General features: G+C 32.3%; 2 protein-coding genes across 2 annotated transcripts; both read left to right on the top strand.

Annotated features, from left to right (window-relative positions):
* Window positions 1-1,157: 1,157 nt before the first annotated feature.
* On the top strand, window positions 1,158-5,723 carry HELRODRAFT_133652 (hypothetical protein; the record flags this gene model as incomplete). The annotated part of the gene is made up of 8 exons (XM_009030990.1): window positions 1,158-1,260; window positions 1,641-1,751; window positions 1,995-2,133; window positions 2,377-2,560; window positions 2,637-2,707; window positions 3,300-3,340; window positions 4,225-4,321; window positions 5,669-5,723. Coding segments are annotated over 8 exons (801 nt in total), but the record flags the coding sequence as incomplete, so codon positions are not given.
* Window positions 5,724-9,390: 3,667 nt separating this feature from the next.
* HELRODRAFT_189633 (hypothetical protein) lies at window positions 9,391-17,577 on the top strand (the record flags this gene model as incomplete). Its single annotated transcript, XM_009030989.1, has 17 exons — window positions 9,391-9,560; window positions 10,528-10,636; window positions 11,015-11,073; window positions 11,774-11,889; window positions 12,787-12,884; window positions 13,118-13,279; window positions 13,347-13,424; window positions 13,490-13,557; window positions 13,762-13,848; window positions 13,937-14,187; window positions 14,290-14,380; window positions 14,448-14,545; window positions 15,526-15,597; window positions 16,437-16,491; window positions 16,673-16,700; window positions 16,872-17,011; window positions 17,431-17,577. Exons 1-17 carry the CDS (start codon window positions 9,435-9,437, stop codon window positions 17,575-17,577), a joined length of 1,785 nt encoding a protein of 594 aa, XP_009029237.1. The 5' UTR covers window positions 9,391-9,434.
* Window positions 17,578-18,661: the final 1,084 nt, after the last annotated feature.

Here is an 18,661-nt window from a genome sequence, read left to right as displayed (position 1 = left end):
GAGATGTTATGATGAATACGTTTACAAATTTTGGATGAAACACTATGATTTTTGAAGTAACTTTTGAAACAGCAATCATTTTTTATGAATATTATGGAAAAAATATATTGATTATAACGCAGCTCTGTCAAACACAGAGCTGCTTACAGGCTAAGATTCATTATTAACCCTTTGGAAAGGTTTAATGATTGGCTTCATACATGAATATAACATTTAACATTTAAATTGTTTCACAGACAAAATAACTTTGGTGGCAAATGAAAGAAATCGCCAGAGCAGCAGACCTGTTGAAGTGATCCAGCTGCGGGCATGCTGGTGCCAGGTCTTCGATCGTTGTCAGTGCTCGCTGCAACGAGACCACTTAAAAAACGTCTACAAAAACAACAGCGCCAACGTTCACAAAAAAAATAATTCCGAAAAAAATATTTCATATGAAGAAATTAAATCATTTCAATCAGATGAAAATGTAAACAAAAATTTATTTTGTGGGCCCAAGTGCCAAAAATTTATATTTTGGTTCATAGTAGGACTGTCAACCTTGTTGGTTTTCCTATTCAGCTTCGTTGTAATTTATTTTTTAAACAAATATGGGAAATTGGAAATTAAATACTCCTTGTTAAATAAAGTGCTATCACCAAAGAAGCACCAAAAGTGCGAAACACCAAAGGTGGAAGAAATGTTTTCGCTAGTTGAAATAAGTAGACCAATAGGAACAACAGTAGAAAATCCACATTATCTGTCCGGTGAGTCCTGCCAACAACAGCACCCACAAAATCACAAACAAGGACCATCCCAACGTTCTCAACCACAGCAGCAGCAACAACAGCAGCAACATTTGGCGTTCAAAAGCAGGCAGTCATCGATAGACAACTTCCAACAAATAGAACAAAAAGAGCGATGTTTCAGACGTGCTTTTAGTTGCGTCAGCTATGGTAGCAGTTTACCTTGGGATCAAGTATATTTCACCGAAGATATTGAAGTGCATAGTCCATTTATTTTTCAATTATTTTCATACTTATTAACATTTTTATAATGGTATTATTGATTCATTTCATAAATGTTTACATAAAAATAATTAAATTGACATTAAATTTATTTTCAAGCATCAGCTAATGAAATGGGAAGTTAACAAAGACGATTTGAAATTTGAATATTTATTGGGCGAAGGTGAATTTGGTAAAGTGGTTATGGCAAAACTGAAAGTTCAACATTCAAAAAATCACACTGAAATTATCGATGTGGCCGTTAAAATGCTGAAAGGTAAGAAAATGTTATAACATAACTTGAATCGGTGGAGGCTGGCTGTAATATGATCAAAAAAACTGAACCTTCGTGTTTTTATGATTTAATTAGTTTTTAAGATTTCGTATCGTATACAATGATAACATAAATGTGAATGTTGCAAAAATTAATGCTAATGTTCAATTGTAATAAACAAAATTTCTTTTTATAATTAAATTTACACCATAAAGAAACCAGAACTGTTAGATTTAAAAATTCAAATATTAAAAAAGTTAATTTTCAACAGTCAAAAAATTGAAATATCTCTAACGATTCAAAGATTCTTAAAAATTTTGTATAAAAAAAATCGAATATGAAACGTTTCGTGTGCATGCTGAGTAAGTGAGATTTGTTTGCAGATTGCACAAGTGCAGGCGAGTACCGAGACCTGCTGTCTGAGTTCAATTTGTTGCAGCAAGTCAACCACGAAAACGTCATCAGGTTGATCGGCGTGTGTAGGAGCCCCACTGGTGAGCTATTATGGCAAATTCTTTATATATAACAATTCTTCATACGTAAATAACATTTTCTTATGTTACATGTATATATAACAGTTTCATAAGTAAGTTAAAGATATAGCAACTTATTTTAATAACAAAGTTTTTTCAGACATTTGGAATGTTTAAAAATGTTATAAGTATTATATATATTTATATTAACTGTTGTCAATCTAGCTAACAATTTCTAAAACTTTTTATATACATTTTTTTTAGCTCCGTTATATATTATCGTCGAATTTTGTAAATATGGTTCACTTGGCTCTTATCTAAGAAAATTTCGAGTTAATTGGCGCTATTCCAAGTCAAGTGATGATGACAACAATCCGGACAATTCAACGGGACACGGAAGATGGTACAGAAGGTTGAATGAAGAGGTCACGCAATTCTTACCTGGGAAAAGTAGAAGAAAATATTTGAAAAAAACCATGTCAACTGACAGTGAAAAATCAGACTTGATCATCCACACAACCCCACCTTGTTCAAATTTTAAACCCATTTTTTCGGACGATGATGAAGACGAGTTTGAAAACAAATTGTTGCATGACAGTCTGGTAGAAGAAGAATCAATGGAAAACATGGAATTTATAAATGAAAGCGATTTATTGAAATTTTGTCTTCACATTGCAAGTGGCATGCAGTATTTAAACTCAATGCATATTGTCCACAGAGATTTAGCTGCTAGAAATATTTTGGTTGGGGAAAATAGAATTGCCAAAATTTCAGATTTTGGACTGAGTAGAGATGTTTATGAGGGAGATGCCTACTTCAAAACTAGCAAGGTTGTTTGTTTTATTGTCAAAAATAATTAATTCTCATTAATTTCACAAGTATTCAAACGTGTATAACAACATTAAGGGACCCCTTCCCGTTCGATGGATGGCCCCTGAGTCATTGTACAGCCGTACGTACACCACAATGAGTGATGTGTTAGTCTCCCACCTCTTCCTTCATTCTTGTTTTGTTAAATGTAGAGTTACTTTACAAGTTGATATCATGTTATAGCTTAGTGGATAAATTTGATATTTAAATCCACCGTTTAACCACGTACACTGTATACTTAGCACGCATTTTAGTATGGTGCGTACTGTTTGAAAATTTAGTAGTGGCCTGATTGTTTGGTTTTTTATTATGCAGCTCTGACATACTCGGTACTGCTTGCATATAATTCCATACCCTGGTAGACTTTAGTGCCACGAAAGCTCTACCATTCACGCCACACAACGTACATACAAATTCTGTTAGCACCGCATCACACATGCATGGCGTACGATAATATTTTGAGTTTCAGATAGACAGCATTCGAACTAGGCCATCGCGAAAGAACAGCGCGAGGCATGTCACTTGCCGTCTGAGCTCAACAAATTTGAAAGAACATTTTCCCACATGCTTTGCACATTAAGAAATGTTTAGAATAAATTAAGTCTATAAGGCTTTTTGTATTCATTAATCTCTAAATTAAATTATAATTAAAAACGTTCAAAAATTGTAATTTGTTGAAAAAATCTTATTTTTGCATAGGTGGTCCTATGGAATCGTACTCTGGGAAATAATAACAATGGGTGGGTCAAATAACATAAATTTTTTTTATATTTTAATTGAATCATTATGGTAACAAAAATATTTAATTGTAAAAACATCAGTTTTTTGGCAATTTTGTTTGTGGAAAAGGTAGAACATTAGTGCCGAGTTTGAAGGGTTTGCTACTTTTTTCCCTAAATACCAAAGACGCACCGAAGGTTCAACCTGGTCGAACATTTGGCCAAATTTTGACATTCGGCTTCGGCCATTTGTAAGAACAAATAATCGAATGGTGCAACTTCCGTTAAAACCATCATTCTTTGGATTCTAGAACAATAATTTTTGAATAATATTAGCAAGAAAATTTATTCTTGCCGTCATAGCTGTTAAAACGTCTAAATTTGAACAAGAGATTGAATATTATCTCGATAAAGAATTGTTGGATGGATATAAATTCTTTTTTAAGTTTTGGTATTCGGCTTCGGCCAATTGATGAATTCGGCCATTCAGCATTTCTACTAAATAGTTCAGAATTGAGGAAAACATATATTTTGTCCAATCTTTTCTAATATTTGGTATTATTGCAATTTTTCTTTTATTTTTACTACAGCAAAAAATTTTATATTTATTTATATATTGTAAGTCATTGTCAGGTTTCTTGAGTTCAAAACCAAAATTTTTTTATTTTAAGCATTATTGAACAAAAAAGCTTTTATCGGTATACAATCTATACCATCTATACCATCTTCGGTGTTCAAATCGATACCGTTAGAAAAATCGGTAAATTAAATAGGAAGCTAACTAACTCGGAACATGCTGTGATTTTGAAAAATATAATATATGTGTGTGTGTGTGTATATATATATATATATATATATATATATATATATATATATATATATATATATATATATATATATCACAGGTTCTAACCCGTACCCTGGCATATCATGTGAAAAATTGATGGACTTGCTGAAGGAAGGATACAGAATGAAAAAACCCTTGTCCTGTTCAGACGAATTGTACGTTTGTAAGCATTTAATTTTCACGACTTCGATAACCGATATGGTTCTTACATTTTGAAGATAAATTTAAGCACTTTACTAAATTTATTAACATCGATTAACTCATTAAAATCCTATCACCCCTGACAAAACTTCTTTCTCACATCAAACCTGAGGTTCCGAGATCGTTAATTAGAAGTTTTATGGTTTTGTAAGTTACGACAATCTCCAAATAGATGTCTCCAATGCACTCCCGTTTATTAAGAGCATTACACAAATAATGAATGGTTGTAAATAAATTAAATAAAACACATTAGACAACTTGACAAAAATTCGATGTTTCGCAACAGAAGCCGCGGCGTTTACCACGCCCCTAGTAGTTTATACCCTACCTACGCAGTGGTAATAATTATCGACCAGTGGCGGATCTAGACAACTTTGACGGGGGCATTTTCACTAATTTGTTTTGAAAAACATGTATATATATAAAACATCATCATCAATGATCCTCCTTTGTCCATCAAGGGACCTTCGAGATCGACGGTGTACATCTGAGCATGCTTTTTACATTTCTTTTTTTTCGTCCTAAAAACCTTTTCTATCTTTGCAGGTCTACCAACTTTTTTCTTCCAATCTCTTTTCCTCATTAGTACCGTTTTAATTATTTTGTTTTTCCTCATTCTACAAATGTGTCCAAAAAATTCCAATTTTCTTTCTCTGACTTTGTCATATACGCTTTTCTGTCTTCCAAGTTGATTTCTGATGGTTCCGTTCTTTACTTTCTGCCTCCAACTGATTCCCAACAAATTTCGGTAACACTTTATCTCAAATTCTTCTAATCTGTCTTTGTCTCTTTTCTTTATTGCCTATTATATATAACAGTTTCATAAGTAACTTAAACGGGCAACATTCTTCTGACGAGGTAAGTCAATTTTTCTACCAAATGGCTTAATGGTTTTGGGCGGCGTGATGGCTCAATGGTTAAAAACGCCTGGCTTTGCTGCTGCAGTGACTTAGTTCAAGAACATGCGTTTTCAAGAACATGCGGTATTTACCGCCCATGAACTAAAAAAATAGGTGGCGGTGTTTATTTACCGAGGATCTAGTAATTTTTCATATGCAGCGGTAATTTGCCGAGGACCTGGTCAACTTTCCTAATAAGGGCAGCGGTATTTAGAGCGAACGTATCCGCGGGCGATCAATCGTGAAACCAAATGCATTAATTCATTTATTGATTAATACAAATTCCAATTTTTGTAAATTTGCTTACAAATGGAATCCAATTTTTTATATAAAATAACCATTAACATTTGATTTTTTTAAATGTTTCAACCAAAACATACCTATTTATTTAATTTTTAACAGGTTTGATGTGATATCGTCTTGTTGGAATGACGACCCTAGACTTCGACCATCATTTAGAACATTAGTCGCGAAGTTTGAAAATTTTCTTTCAGTTAACGAGGTAAATGACAACATTTTATTTTCAACATTTTATAACAGTGTATATTTGTTTTATTTTTAAATATTCTAATTACATTTCAGAATCACTTATGCATGAACACAGAAATACGTCAAGACTAAGTTTTCTCTGTAATAATTTTGATGTTTTGAAAACTCACAGAAAACGATTTAATTAAAAAAGATTTTACATTTTAATATGTCGCATTTTCTTTTTTTTGTCTTAAAAATTTTTGCACAAGTATGATACGACTATATTCACTAGGTTATGTTAATTTTGCAATTCTACTGAACGCAAAATAATTTTAAAGGTATATGTGAATCATTGAAATTCATCAAAATATTTTATTTTAAAAACGTGCTTGTTGTTGTTATGGCATTATTAAAAACGTTCAAGTAGTCTTTTTTGTGGGTTTTTAAAATTTTTAAGGAACAGTTGTGCAAAAGCGGAGCTACTTCTTGGTATTTCTGCCTTTTATTTGCATTGAAAGTCGTCGTGATGGTCGTCGCCACAGATTCACTCGTCTTTTTATTTATTATACCTCACCACGCAGTGGCGTCACTAGGGGGGTGCGGGGGTGCGGACCGCACCGGGTGACACCCTTACAGGGGGTGACACCAAAATATCACTGTATATGTTTTTATGTCCCTCCATGAAATTATTCTTATCATTAATTCAGCCTAACCTGCCCAGCGCCCAGAAATGTATTATGAATAAAATTTTTTTTCGTTCAAATCATTTTTGTATTCGACGTTTATACCATTCAAATTCGACGTCCGAATTATTAAGCGCCTCGGCCGAGCACATTTAACTTGTTCGTGTTTATAAATTTTGCTAAAAATGCTGTATGTCTATGGGGTGTCATGAGAGGGGTGACACCATGAGTTACCGCACCGGGTGACACCAACCCTAGTGACGCCACTGTCACCACGGCTTGCAGACAAGCAGCGAGGGAAATCAGGCTTTACGAGAAATAATGCTATTATCCAAGAAATTTTACAACATTTCCAGAATATTATGCAACTTTTCCACAATATTATACAACGCATGGAATTATATAATATATATATATATATATATATAATATATATTTTGGAAACGTTGTATATAATTCAATGATATCAATCAATCAATCAATCAATCAATCCATCAATCAATCAATTAGTTTATAAAGCGCTATTTCCGCGATGTTCAACAGCGCTCTTCAATGAATTTTGAAAACAGATGGGTCTTGAGATCCGCTCTGAACTTTGCAAGTGATGGAGAAGTAGTCAGAGAAGTAGGTAGAGAGTTCCAGAGAAAAGGACAAGAAAAAGCAAAAGCAGATTTGGCAAAAGAGTGTTTAACACGAGTTAAGAAAAAGCGAGAAGAAGAAGACGATCGTAGACCGGGGCGTTTAGGTTCAATTAATATATCTGATAAATACTTAGGAAATAATTTAGATTGAGACTTATACATGAACGTGCAAATTTTAAAAAATATTCTATATTTTATAGGTAGCCAGTTCAAGAGAACAAGATATGGAGATATATGAGAAAAGAAAGGGGCAAGAGCAACTAGACGAGCAGCAGAGTTAAAAGCTTTACTTAAAGGATAGAGTTTAGAGTCAGGAAGACCATAGTAGAGTGAGTTACAATAATCAATCCTAGATAAGACTAACGAAGTAAGAAGAAGGAGAAGAGTAGGATCATCAAGAAAAGGCAAAAGTTTTTTTATTCTACGTAGATGAAAGTAAGAGCTTCTAGCAACACTATTAATCTGAGAAGAGAGAGACACAGTAGAATCAAAGATAAAACCTAGACTACGAAACTTATGAGAGACATCAAGAGTTTTAGAATCAGGTAAGATAATAGGAGGAATAGTAATAGAGTGTTTAGATTTATTAAAACAAATTAATTCAAACTTAGAAGGATTAAGTTTAAGACACATAGAGTCAGACCAAGCGATAATTGAAGAAAGACATAGAGATAAATTATGAAAAACACTATTGAGATTAGATGGAGGAAAAGAAGTATAAATGTAAGAATCATCTGCATATAGTTGACAAGAGAAAGAAAAGTTATTAGTAATACGAGGTAGTTCAGAAGTATAGAGTATAAATAGAAGAGGACCAAGGATAGAACCCTGATGTACCCCGAAAGTAAGTGTAGAGGATTTAGAAGTAGAATTATTGAGAGCAACAGAAGAAAAACGATTACAGAGATAAGAAGAAAACCAAGATAGACAAGAATCAGTAATATTAAAAGAAAGATGCAGCAGTCTCAAGAGAATAGTATGGTCAACAGTATCAAAAGCCGAGGAAAAGTCAAGAGCAAGAAGAAGAGTAAGATTACTATTGTCACTAGAGAGAAGGATATCATTGTGTATTTTGAGTAAAGAAGTTTCAGTACTGTGAGCAGGTCTGAAACTAGATTGAGATACAGGTAGCAAGGAGTTAAAGTTTAAATAGGACGTTTAAACAAAGTTTCCAAAATATTTTACAACATATCTATATGCAAACTGAGCTTATGAACAGTGTTTTGGAATGTAGCCAGGCAATCACACCTGATAATTGCAGAAACTCTTACAATCACATGAAAGATTTCTTGGATAAGGCGTGGCGTAGAGAAGGGTTTGAATGAGAAAAAATGCATATATTCCCAACACAATGTGTTATATTTCTAATAAGACAGATAAAACATGTTTAATTATAAATGTTGTAAAATATTTTGAAAATGTAAAATATTTTGAAAATGTGGTAATAAAATATTTTGGATATGTTGTAAAATATCATGGAAATGTAAAATTTCTTGGATGAGTTGTATTATTATTCGTAAACCCGTAATATTTACATTGTTAACCTCTAAGAAATAAAACCACTAAATCATAGCAAACGTTTTTTTAAATAAACTTCTCTCTTATAACCTCTCTAATTGTGGTATCAGCATTTTACTGTGCTACTTGCAGTTAAAAAAGACATTGATAATGGCTAACAATGGAAAAAATTACAGAAGATGAAATACTGGTTTAAGAAAACAGTTTGGTTTGCCTTAAATTAATTAATAGTATTTAAAGACGTTTTAAATAAATAACTGCAATTGTTTTAAAATGCAGAAGATGCTAACTTTACTTTGAGACTTTTAAATTTATTTGTTTTTTATAATTGCCTTTCTCAACCAACCAAATGAAATGTCATTGGTATCTTGTCATTGGTTTCAGGTCATAGGTTTCATGTCATTGGTATCATGTCAATATGGTATCATGTCAATGGTATCATGTCAATGGTATCATGTCATTGGTATCAACCATTTACCATAGAAATAATGCTAGCAAAGTAAGTAATAAATCAGCCTTGTTAGCAAAATAGGCTACACTGCATGATCTTGCTAATCTAAGTAGGTAAATGACTATTCTACGGAAGTTTTTGAGATAACTTGAATTAATAGTTATCTATAAAATTTCAATCGTTTGCGAAAAATTTCAAACTCGATAAAACAAATTTGTACATGCATATGCATTCTCTCCATCTAAGCGTTGGGTAGGTTTTTCACTATTCCATGTTTCATAAATTTGTTACTTTTATCTTTTGTTTATTAACCACAGTTCACGATAATACGGGACAAAACAAGCGTTGCCGGCTGATTCAGATTTTTTTTTTCTGTACCTAATTTTTTTCAGCTCATCGGAAAAATGGAAAATTTGGCAAAACAATTAGAAGATGATTTAGAAAGTTTTATTGCGCAAAAAATTTTAGAATCTAAAAACAGTCCAAGAAGTTTTAACTTTGATAACAAGTCAGTGGACGAGATTGCTGAGGTAGAATTATTATTATATTATTAGTAGATTAGAATTTTAGAATTATATTATTATAAAATAAAATTATATTATTCAATATTTAAAAAAATCAGCAAAAAATATACAAATCGGAGACCCTCCCTGGGTGTTAGATTCATACCCTAGCAAAAAATTGTTTTTTATATCATGATAATTTTGCACATTATTTTATTTATAATTAAAATTAAACTACTAAATGATAGATCATAAAGATAAATCAGACCATTATTTCATATATAGTCATAACATAGTAACAACAACGGGTAACCACAATAAAAATAATGTAATCCATAATCAATGATCAATGTGATGTAATGGTAGGTAAGGCATTACCATTGTTGGAGTTGATGATTGATGAGTTGACGACCATTGAATAAATTGACTATTAATTACTAAATTATTAATTTAATTATTAGATTAGATTTGTATTGTATTGATTAACTTAATAGTAATCACAAATATTCTATCAGACATATTCAAAAAATAATGTCTAATAGAATTTACCTAATAAAATAAATCTATGCATGCAAGATACACACACATGGCTCATTTTCAAAAGATACAACACAACACGCATATCAACACATTAATTTAGCGCAATTAGTTTAAAAAAAATGGAAGAAGTAGAATAAGCAGAGTATTAACATAGGTAGCTTATTTGGAAGTTTATGTGAAATGCACAGTAACACAAGCTGTTTAAAAGTCACATATCTTTTTTAACTACAAAGTCCTATATTACTATAACTACTAACTTATACCTATACATTTATGTACTTACCTGTGCATGTATATATATATATATTTTATAAACTATATAGATGTTTGCTTATATCCTATTATATCAACAACATTGACAACTTCTGTATTTTTTTATCTTATCACAAAGTGTAGAAAGGTAAACGAACTGTTTATGTCAATTTTATTTGGAAAATATATTTTTACCTATCAGGAAATGAAACAACACCCAGCTTTTATGACAGAATTTGATGAGAGTAAACCTATGTCACCTGCAATGGAAGCTTTGCAAGTTCTCAAATATGAATCCCAATCTTGTGACGGTTCTTAAGATTTTTAATATTATGCATAAATTATGTTTGGTAATTTTTTTCATACAGGCTATTTCTAATTACCAAATTGATACTTGTTTTTTTATATACCTTTTTAAGTCAATTTGCATTAATAATAATAATGTCATTTGTGCAATGCCCTATGCATAGTGTCAGAGGTGCCTGGATAAACAAATGTCAGCACGGCCATCAAAGGCCTATTGAAACAGATGCAGTCGCTTCTTAAACATTTCTATTGATGATTGTTGACAGATGATGAGTGGCAAACTGTTCCATATTGATGGTGAGCAATATGAAAAGCCTTTATTGGCGAGAGCTATTATATGTGATGACAGCAATTTTATATTTGATGCATTGATGAATTTGCAGCCAGTGTGGTTGAGCAAGAGATGGTGAACTCGAAGACAAATGAGGTCATTTTAAAACAAGTTTGCCCTGTCTGTTTCGAATGATCTGAAGAGAGGAAATTAGATCCACCAGAGTTTCATATAACAGAGAGTTGCAGTAGTCAAGGCGAGATAATACAAGGCAGTGTGCTACTGTAGAGGCCATTTCAACTGTGAGAAAAGGTCGAATGTGGCGAATAGACCATATGATGTAATTGCATATTTTGATGATAGCAGAAGAGTAACACCTAGGTTACTCTTCACCTAGGTTGATCTAGCAATTAACATGTTGGGAGGTGGAGAACATTTTGTGAGTTGTTGTAATTTGCCAAAAAACATTATTTTAGATTTTTGGGCATTAGTTGAAAATTGAGTGAATGCCAGTTCTTTATTGATGAGACACGAGAGTTAAGTCTATTTAGTTGAGAAGAGATATTTTTGTGAAAGATTTCAGATACTATTCTTTGGGTCATCAGCATATTAATGGGAGGGTGAACCTTATTTGTTAAGTATGTCAGATAAGAGACTGGTATAAATAGTAAAAAGCATTGGTCCTAATACAGAGCCCTGAGGAACTCCAGTAGCTAAACAAAAAACAGAAGAGACTTGTGCCAAGTTTAATAAATTGGAGGCGGTTTTAAAGATAAGAATTGAACCAGGACAAAGCTGTGTCGGCGATGCCAAACTCCATTTTTAGTCTTTCTAGGATGGTTAATCGTGTAAATGCCGCAGATACGTCCAGGCATATTATAGCAGCACAGCCCCGGTTACCACAAATGTTAGTGAGATTATCATGTTAATGGAGAAGTACATTTTCGGTCGAGGAACCAGTACGATAGGCGGAAATTTAAAGGAGAGGTGACCTGTGTAAGGATTCTGTTTAAAGCCAAACGTTCGAGAATTTTAGAAAAGGTAGACAAGTTTGATGGGTCCGATGGATCAAGATTAGATTTTTTTTAAGAGCGGAAGTACTTTGGCAGTTTTGAAAGTAGTAGGAGAAACACTTTAGCTAAAAGAAAGATTAGCAAGTTTTGAGATCACAGGAGCAAAGAGTGAAGAAAATTTTTTGAGAATAACAGTAGGCAAAACGTCAAATGGAGATGTCTTATTAGCAAGGGGAGAGATGAGTTTTAATACCTCTGGAATTTAAACAGAAGGAATGGCGTTGAATATATTTGTTGAATGTGGTCTGTGTTTGTTTCAATATTGTCTTTGATTGACTGATGTATGTATTAATTTTTGATATGAAATGATTTGCGAAAGAGTTGACAAATGTTTGGCACTCATCGTCAGAATAGTGTTGTGGCGGATGAGAAAGAAGGAGGTTGTTGAGCGATCGCCAGAGATCACGAGGACCACTCTTAGAGTGAAGCTCATCTTTAATGCAATCAATCTTGGACTGCATAATTAAATTTTTAGCTATCTTAGCAATCAATGCATTGTTCATCGTCCATTATCTTTTTGGTGCAACACCCAAATTGAAACTCCAAAATTTTCGAAAAATGAAAATATTAATTCTTCATATTGCAAATATCTTTTCAAACTAGACCATTTTTTTCAATTATCTTTCTAAAAGAGTGCAGTAGCAAGTTATAAGATTGACTGATAGCATATATATAGAATAAATTTTTTTCACCGAGTCAAAAGGTTCATGCAGTTCATAAACTATATTTTTGTGAAATTTTGTTCTATTAAAATTTTGCTGTATTATATATTATATTGTGTCAATATTTTTTTGTTTTTTTTTTTATGCAGCTCTGACATACGCAGAACCGATCAGAACAGATCATCCCTGTATTTAAACCTTCGTGCCACAAATACCGTCCCATCCACACCACACGACGTACATCCACGTTATTTATGCAAGCACCGCATCATAAGCGCATGGTGTATGATAGTTTTCGAGTTTTGGACCGACAGTATTCGAACCAGGCCATCGCGTAACTGCACGAGACATGGCACCTCTTTCGAATGAGCTAACTCGCAGACCTAATTATTAGGCATAATATCAACCAGTAGCATATTATTTTTATTATTACTATATTTTAATTTTTTAATTAAACCAATTTAAAATGAAATACAATAGATAACGCCACGAGTTACAAAGATGATGGCAATAAAAATTTTGAACGTAAAAAGTATAGATGGGCTATAGACAACTACACAGCTGGTCTTAACTGTCATCCAACGGACAGCAAGCTGATCACTGTCTTGTACACCAACAGGGCTGCTGCTAACTTTCACATTGGTATTTTGAATTATTGTGTTCGTAAAAGAACATTTCTCTTAAAATAAATTTTCCATGAAAATCTCAGGCAACTATAGATCTTCTTTAAATGACTGTATGTCTGCACTAAAAATTACCAACGATCACAAAAAAGCTTGGATCAGAGGTTTTTTTCTTTATTTTATCAAATTTTTTCATGACAACATTTTACAACATTCTTGATTGTTCTAGCTGTTGACTGTTTGATGAAGTTAGAAAAGTACAAAGAGGTTGTGGATTGGTCAGGCAAGGCACTCATGGTTGAATTATATTTTCCTATCTATTTTCTAGTTTAACTCATCAAGTTTTTTTTCCTTGTTTCTTTCACAAGTTGTTTCCTACTGAGGCAAAAGTACAAGCTTGCAAACTGAAATCTGAACAGAAAATTGTTGGTTTTAATTTTTTTATAGACACTATAGACTGCTGCTGTCTTGAATATGATGCATCATATTTTTTTATTGAAGAAAGAGTTAGAAAGAAACAAAAGAAAACAAAATAAAGTTGATGCTCAGCTGAAAAGCAAACAATTGAAAATTATAAGAACCCTCCAGGTATTTAGATATTGATAGTTTCGATATTTTTATATAATTATTAGATTGTAGGTCTGCAATACAACGTAAAAATATACAATACTTTCAGCGAAAAGGTATTATTTTATACAAAGAATCAAGGAAAGATAAATCGATTCTTGTAGAAACAAAGAATGATGATGACTGGCTGGATGTAATTAAACAGTCACACAATGGATCATGCATCGAAATGGTAGAAAAGGATGAAAATAGCACGTGTGCGGGCATATCGCATGAAGTTGAACTTCTTTTCCCTGTTATGTTTCTCTACCCCGAATATAACCAGTCTGATTTCATCATGTCTTTCCATGAACACTCCAAGTAACTTACATTTAATTATCATTTTATCGTTCTGTGTAACATTTTTTAATAAGTTGTTTGAGTTTTTGCATTGATAAATTAATGAGTAAAAATGGCTTAAAGGTTTGAAGAGCACCTGGAAGCCATGTTTGGACCATGTTGCGACCCACCAAGTTGGGATGAACAAAAGTTATATCTTCCTAGCAAGCTACAAGTTGACATTTTTTTCAACTATAATTAGTTATTTTTGTTGCATTTATTTGGGTTTATTTTGTTGCTAGGTATATTTCGAAGAAAGGGACCTTAATGATGAATCCAGTGTCAAATTACACGCCGTGCCACACGATTGGTCACTTTTAAATGTGCTGCAGTGTGGGAAGTATGTTACATTTTATTTTTAAATTGGCTTAAATTTGCTAAATTAGCAACATTTTTTCAGATTCAAGTTTGTGAAAAGTGTCATATCTTTCATATTGCTTGTAAAGAACTCGAAATATGAAAAACTTTTTATTAAAAATTATACATAATTTCTATTTAAAAAATCCTTGCAATCGATAACTCGTGTATGACAATTAATTATTTTATCATTGTTATTGTTGTTGTACATAGTTTAACTATCGTTATGATTTACAGTCTTTTCAGTTATTAAATCGTGGTTAAAGTTGTTTTTATATACCTTTGATGATGCATTTAGGTCTGTGCAACCAAGCTTAATTCGTATTTTCGTATGCCTTTCTCCCTGAATAATGATTTTTATAAATATTCGTTAAACTTAGTGTATTAATTCAAACCAAAAGTGTTTCAAGCCGCTAAATTATGCGAAAGTTAAAGTTTAACAGCAAAATTTTACATTGAATGTAACGTGTTTGTCAATGCACTCCAAATATACCAAATTATTGTAATAATTACAAATATCATTTTTGTTTTGGGCCGCGCAATGGTGTAACGGCTGTTGAAAAATTTTTATCTTGTGCAGAATGTTACAATATTTTTAAAAATATAGTACTATCAACATAAAATACAAATATTAAATGACTTACAATTCTTTTATGAACACATCAGTTGCAATACTTTCCATATTCTCAAAATCCTTGCAGAAAAATGTTTTGAGACCCAATATATCTAATGCTGCAGTTATGGCAAGATTAAAAAATAGTTGTGAATAAAAATTAATGTAAACACAGATAACTATGGAATAGTTTTAATGATTCGGTTTGAAATCGAAGGTGAACTTCAATTGGTATCACTTTTGTGACTTGTTTTGTAATCAGTGGCGGATCTAGGGGAGCAGTATTTGTATTAAAAGACAGTAAAATTTAGTTTTCGCACAGAAAAAGCACCATTTTATATATAAAAAAGCCGCCATCCTAATTTTGTCGACACTGCCACAGATCTTGCCCACCCCGTCAAAGTTTGTCTAGATCCGCCACCGTTAGTAATGCTACCAATTGAATACATTTTTGCTTAAATCTAAACTCAGTTTTAAATAATTCTTATCCAGATTGTAATTAGGCTAAAAAATATTCATTTATGAGAAATGTCAATTATACGTTTTACAGCCACTTTCGACTTTTAATAATTTACATTTTTATTAATATCAGTCCAAGCTTAGATTAACAATAACATTACTCCATTAATCTTTAAAACATTTGAGCAGACTTCTTAAAAATGATTTCGAAAGTGCGTCATCGCACTTCATATGGAAAAAAAATTGTGAAAATCAATTATACTTTTTTCATATTGTTCTTTTTTGATAACCCCGGTTTGCATCGTGTCCAATGCTCTGCTTATTGCTGCCACATTATCATGATCCAGAAAACCAATGTAGCTCTCTTGATTTTTTCCATTCTTTAATTCATTCAGTTGTTTAACTTTATCAATAATAAATTCTTTGGGGTGATCTTTGAATGAATTACAATTTAGAGTTTATGAAAGAGTGTGAGCCTGAGCCTCTCAATACAAAAATACAAATATAATTTATATTCACACACACACATACACACACACACATATATATATATATATATATATATATATATATACATATAATATAATGACAAATCATATATATATATATATATATATATATATATATATATATATATATATTGAACAACCAAGATGGTATAGGATTATAAAGTAGAATCAAGAAGCCGAAAATAGAGTTACAATAATTAATTTTACTAATTTTAGATAGGACCAGCTCAGAAACTAGTGTCGATCGATAGCTTAAAAATTCAGTACCGATGCATTGATATCGCTACTTAAAGAAATAAAACCGATGCCAATATTGATACATCTGTGTTTACCGAAGCATCGGCATCGGTAAGTTCATGCGTATCAGAATTTACAAACACCCATAAGAGTTGTGATTTTAAAATATCATCATATTTAGGCAAATTCTCCATTTACTGATAATCACTAAAAAATATGAGCTTGAGTCAAACACATCACTGTCCATAAATCTATTACAAACAAATATTTTTATAAAACATGATTAAAAAAGGCCTACATGGATATATTTTGTAAACAAGGTTAGACATTGTTTAACAAACAAAGTTGTCTTTATTACAAATTTATGTTATTGTGAAATATTTTGAAAATAAATATACAAAGTAAATAATTCATAGGCAGATCGCCATATATTAATTCTATTATAAATTAATTTAAATCAATATATATATGAATAATTTATCAACAAATAGGTTGTTTAAACGGCACATCGGTAATTTACCGGTATACAATAACAATAATCGGTAAATTAACGGTACATCGGAATCTTTGGTGTTTCGGTTTTGTAAATAATCCAGTACCGATATCGAGCATCAATGTCGGTACAGGTACGGTAAGCCCGTACGTAGAGTTTAAGGAGTGAATCGAAACGCGCGATGCTCAACATCATTTCGATTGACGTATGTTTAGTTTTCTTACCGGGTTTGTAAAAAGTCAACTGACTCATTAGATATTGAAATAAATCCATAATACGATGCTGTTCTAAATATTTCATTGCCTCTTCCTCTTTTGCCATAACACGGACTGGATCCATTTTCTAATAACGCTTGTTGTCAAGGTAACATAGCGTTCATATAATCAGCAGATTAATTATGGCAACCAACTTTCTTTAAAAGAAATTTTATTAAAACATTTACTCCATGATATTTTAGTAAAGTCGGTCAAGCTCATTGAAATGTTAATGAAAGAGATGTGAAAGTAATGGAAATCATTGCGCATCATCATCTTCTTTCTCGTGCTTTATCCTTTCAGGACCATCGACCTCCACAAAACCCGATTTTTAACACTTTTGAGAAGTTGAAATGTGGTGATATTCAACAAGTGACACAAGGACTTCACGAATATTATTCGTTATTGATCGCGATCTCTTTTCCCTGCAATCTTTCCAGTAGTTGTTAGATTTTCCATTCTTTTCTTCCGCACGATGTGACCAAAAAACTTTAACTCTCGTGTCTTTTCAATCAATGTCTAAATTTTCTAATATTTCCATAAGCTCCACACGTGTTTCACGCTATCAAAAGCTTTGGAGTAATCGACAAAACATATAAACCCTATTTCAATCGCTTGTTCACTTATTCGTAGCATAAAGATAGCGTTTCTTGTGCCAAAATCCTCAACGAAACTACATTGAACATTTGATATTTCAGATCTGATTTTGCTTCGTGCTCCCATCATCAGAATTCTCAAGAAAAGTTTTGTTAGATGACTCATCAAGCTGATTGTTCGATGTAGTTTACATTCAGTTGCATTAGGTTTTGTAAGCTATCGCTATGTAATAAATATTGACTTTGTCGCTGTTATAAATCTCATTCAAAATTTCTGTCACTTTTTTAATGCCAAATTCATCGAGACATTTAATTCTTTCAACGTCTGGACCTGGCGCTTTATTTTATTTCAATTTGGAATGAGAGGCACGAACTTCAGATCTAAGTATCTTATGTCCTTCTACGTCTTTTTCACGCCTTTCACCACGGATATCATCGAAAAGATTGTTAATGTATTCAGTCCATCTTTCAAGTACTTTTTTTTCTCTCTAAGATTACTTCACCGGATTTGGCTTTTATGCATCCAGAAACGGTACCAGCTCTTTATCCAGTGATTTCTTTGACGTTTTTATACATTGCATTTGAATTACTGTTTTTGGTCTTTTCAATGATTTCGCACTTGTCATTTAATCATTTCTCCTTTGCCTCTAAGCACTTTTTTATTGTTTTGTCCAGCTTTTTGTAACTATCAGGATTGCAACCTTTCACTTTCATTCGTTCGCCGATCAGAGATACGATGTCATCTGTATCCATTTATGACCTCTTTTTTGCTCTTTCACAGGTATAACTTTTTTGCTGATTTTGTGAGGGCATCGCTAAATATTTTATATTTAGATTTATTTACGTCTTCCGTCAATAACTTAAAACGATTCCGTACTTCAACGTTATACTTGATCTTTGATCTCATCATTTTGTGACAGACTGACAAAATTCAAACG

The sequence above is a fragment of the Helobdella robusta genome, assembly GCF_000326865.2.
Source record: "Helobdella robusta unplaced genomic scaffold HELROscaffold_7, whole genome shotgun sequence".
NCBI classification, from domain to species: domain Eukaryota; kingdom Metazoa; phylum Annelida; class Clitellata; order Rhynchobdellida; family Glossiphoniidae; genus Helobdella; species Helobdella robusta.
The sequence above is the reverse complement of the archived record's forward strand: the minus strand, read 5'-3'. Positions and strand labels throughout refer to the sequence as shown.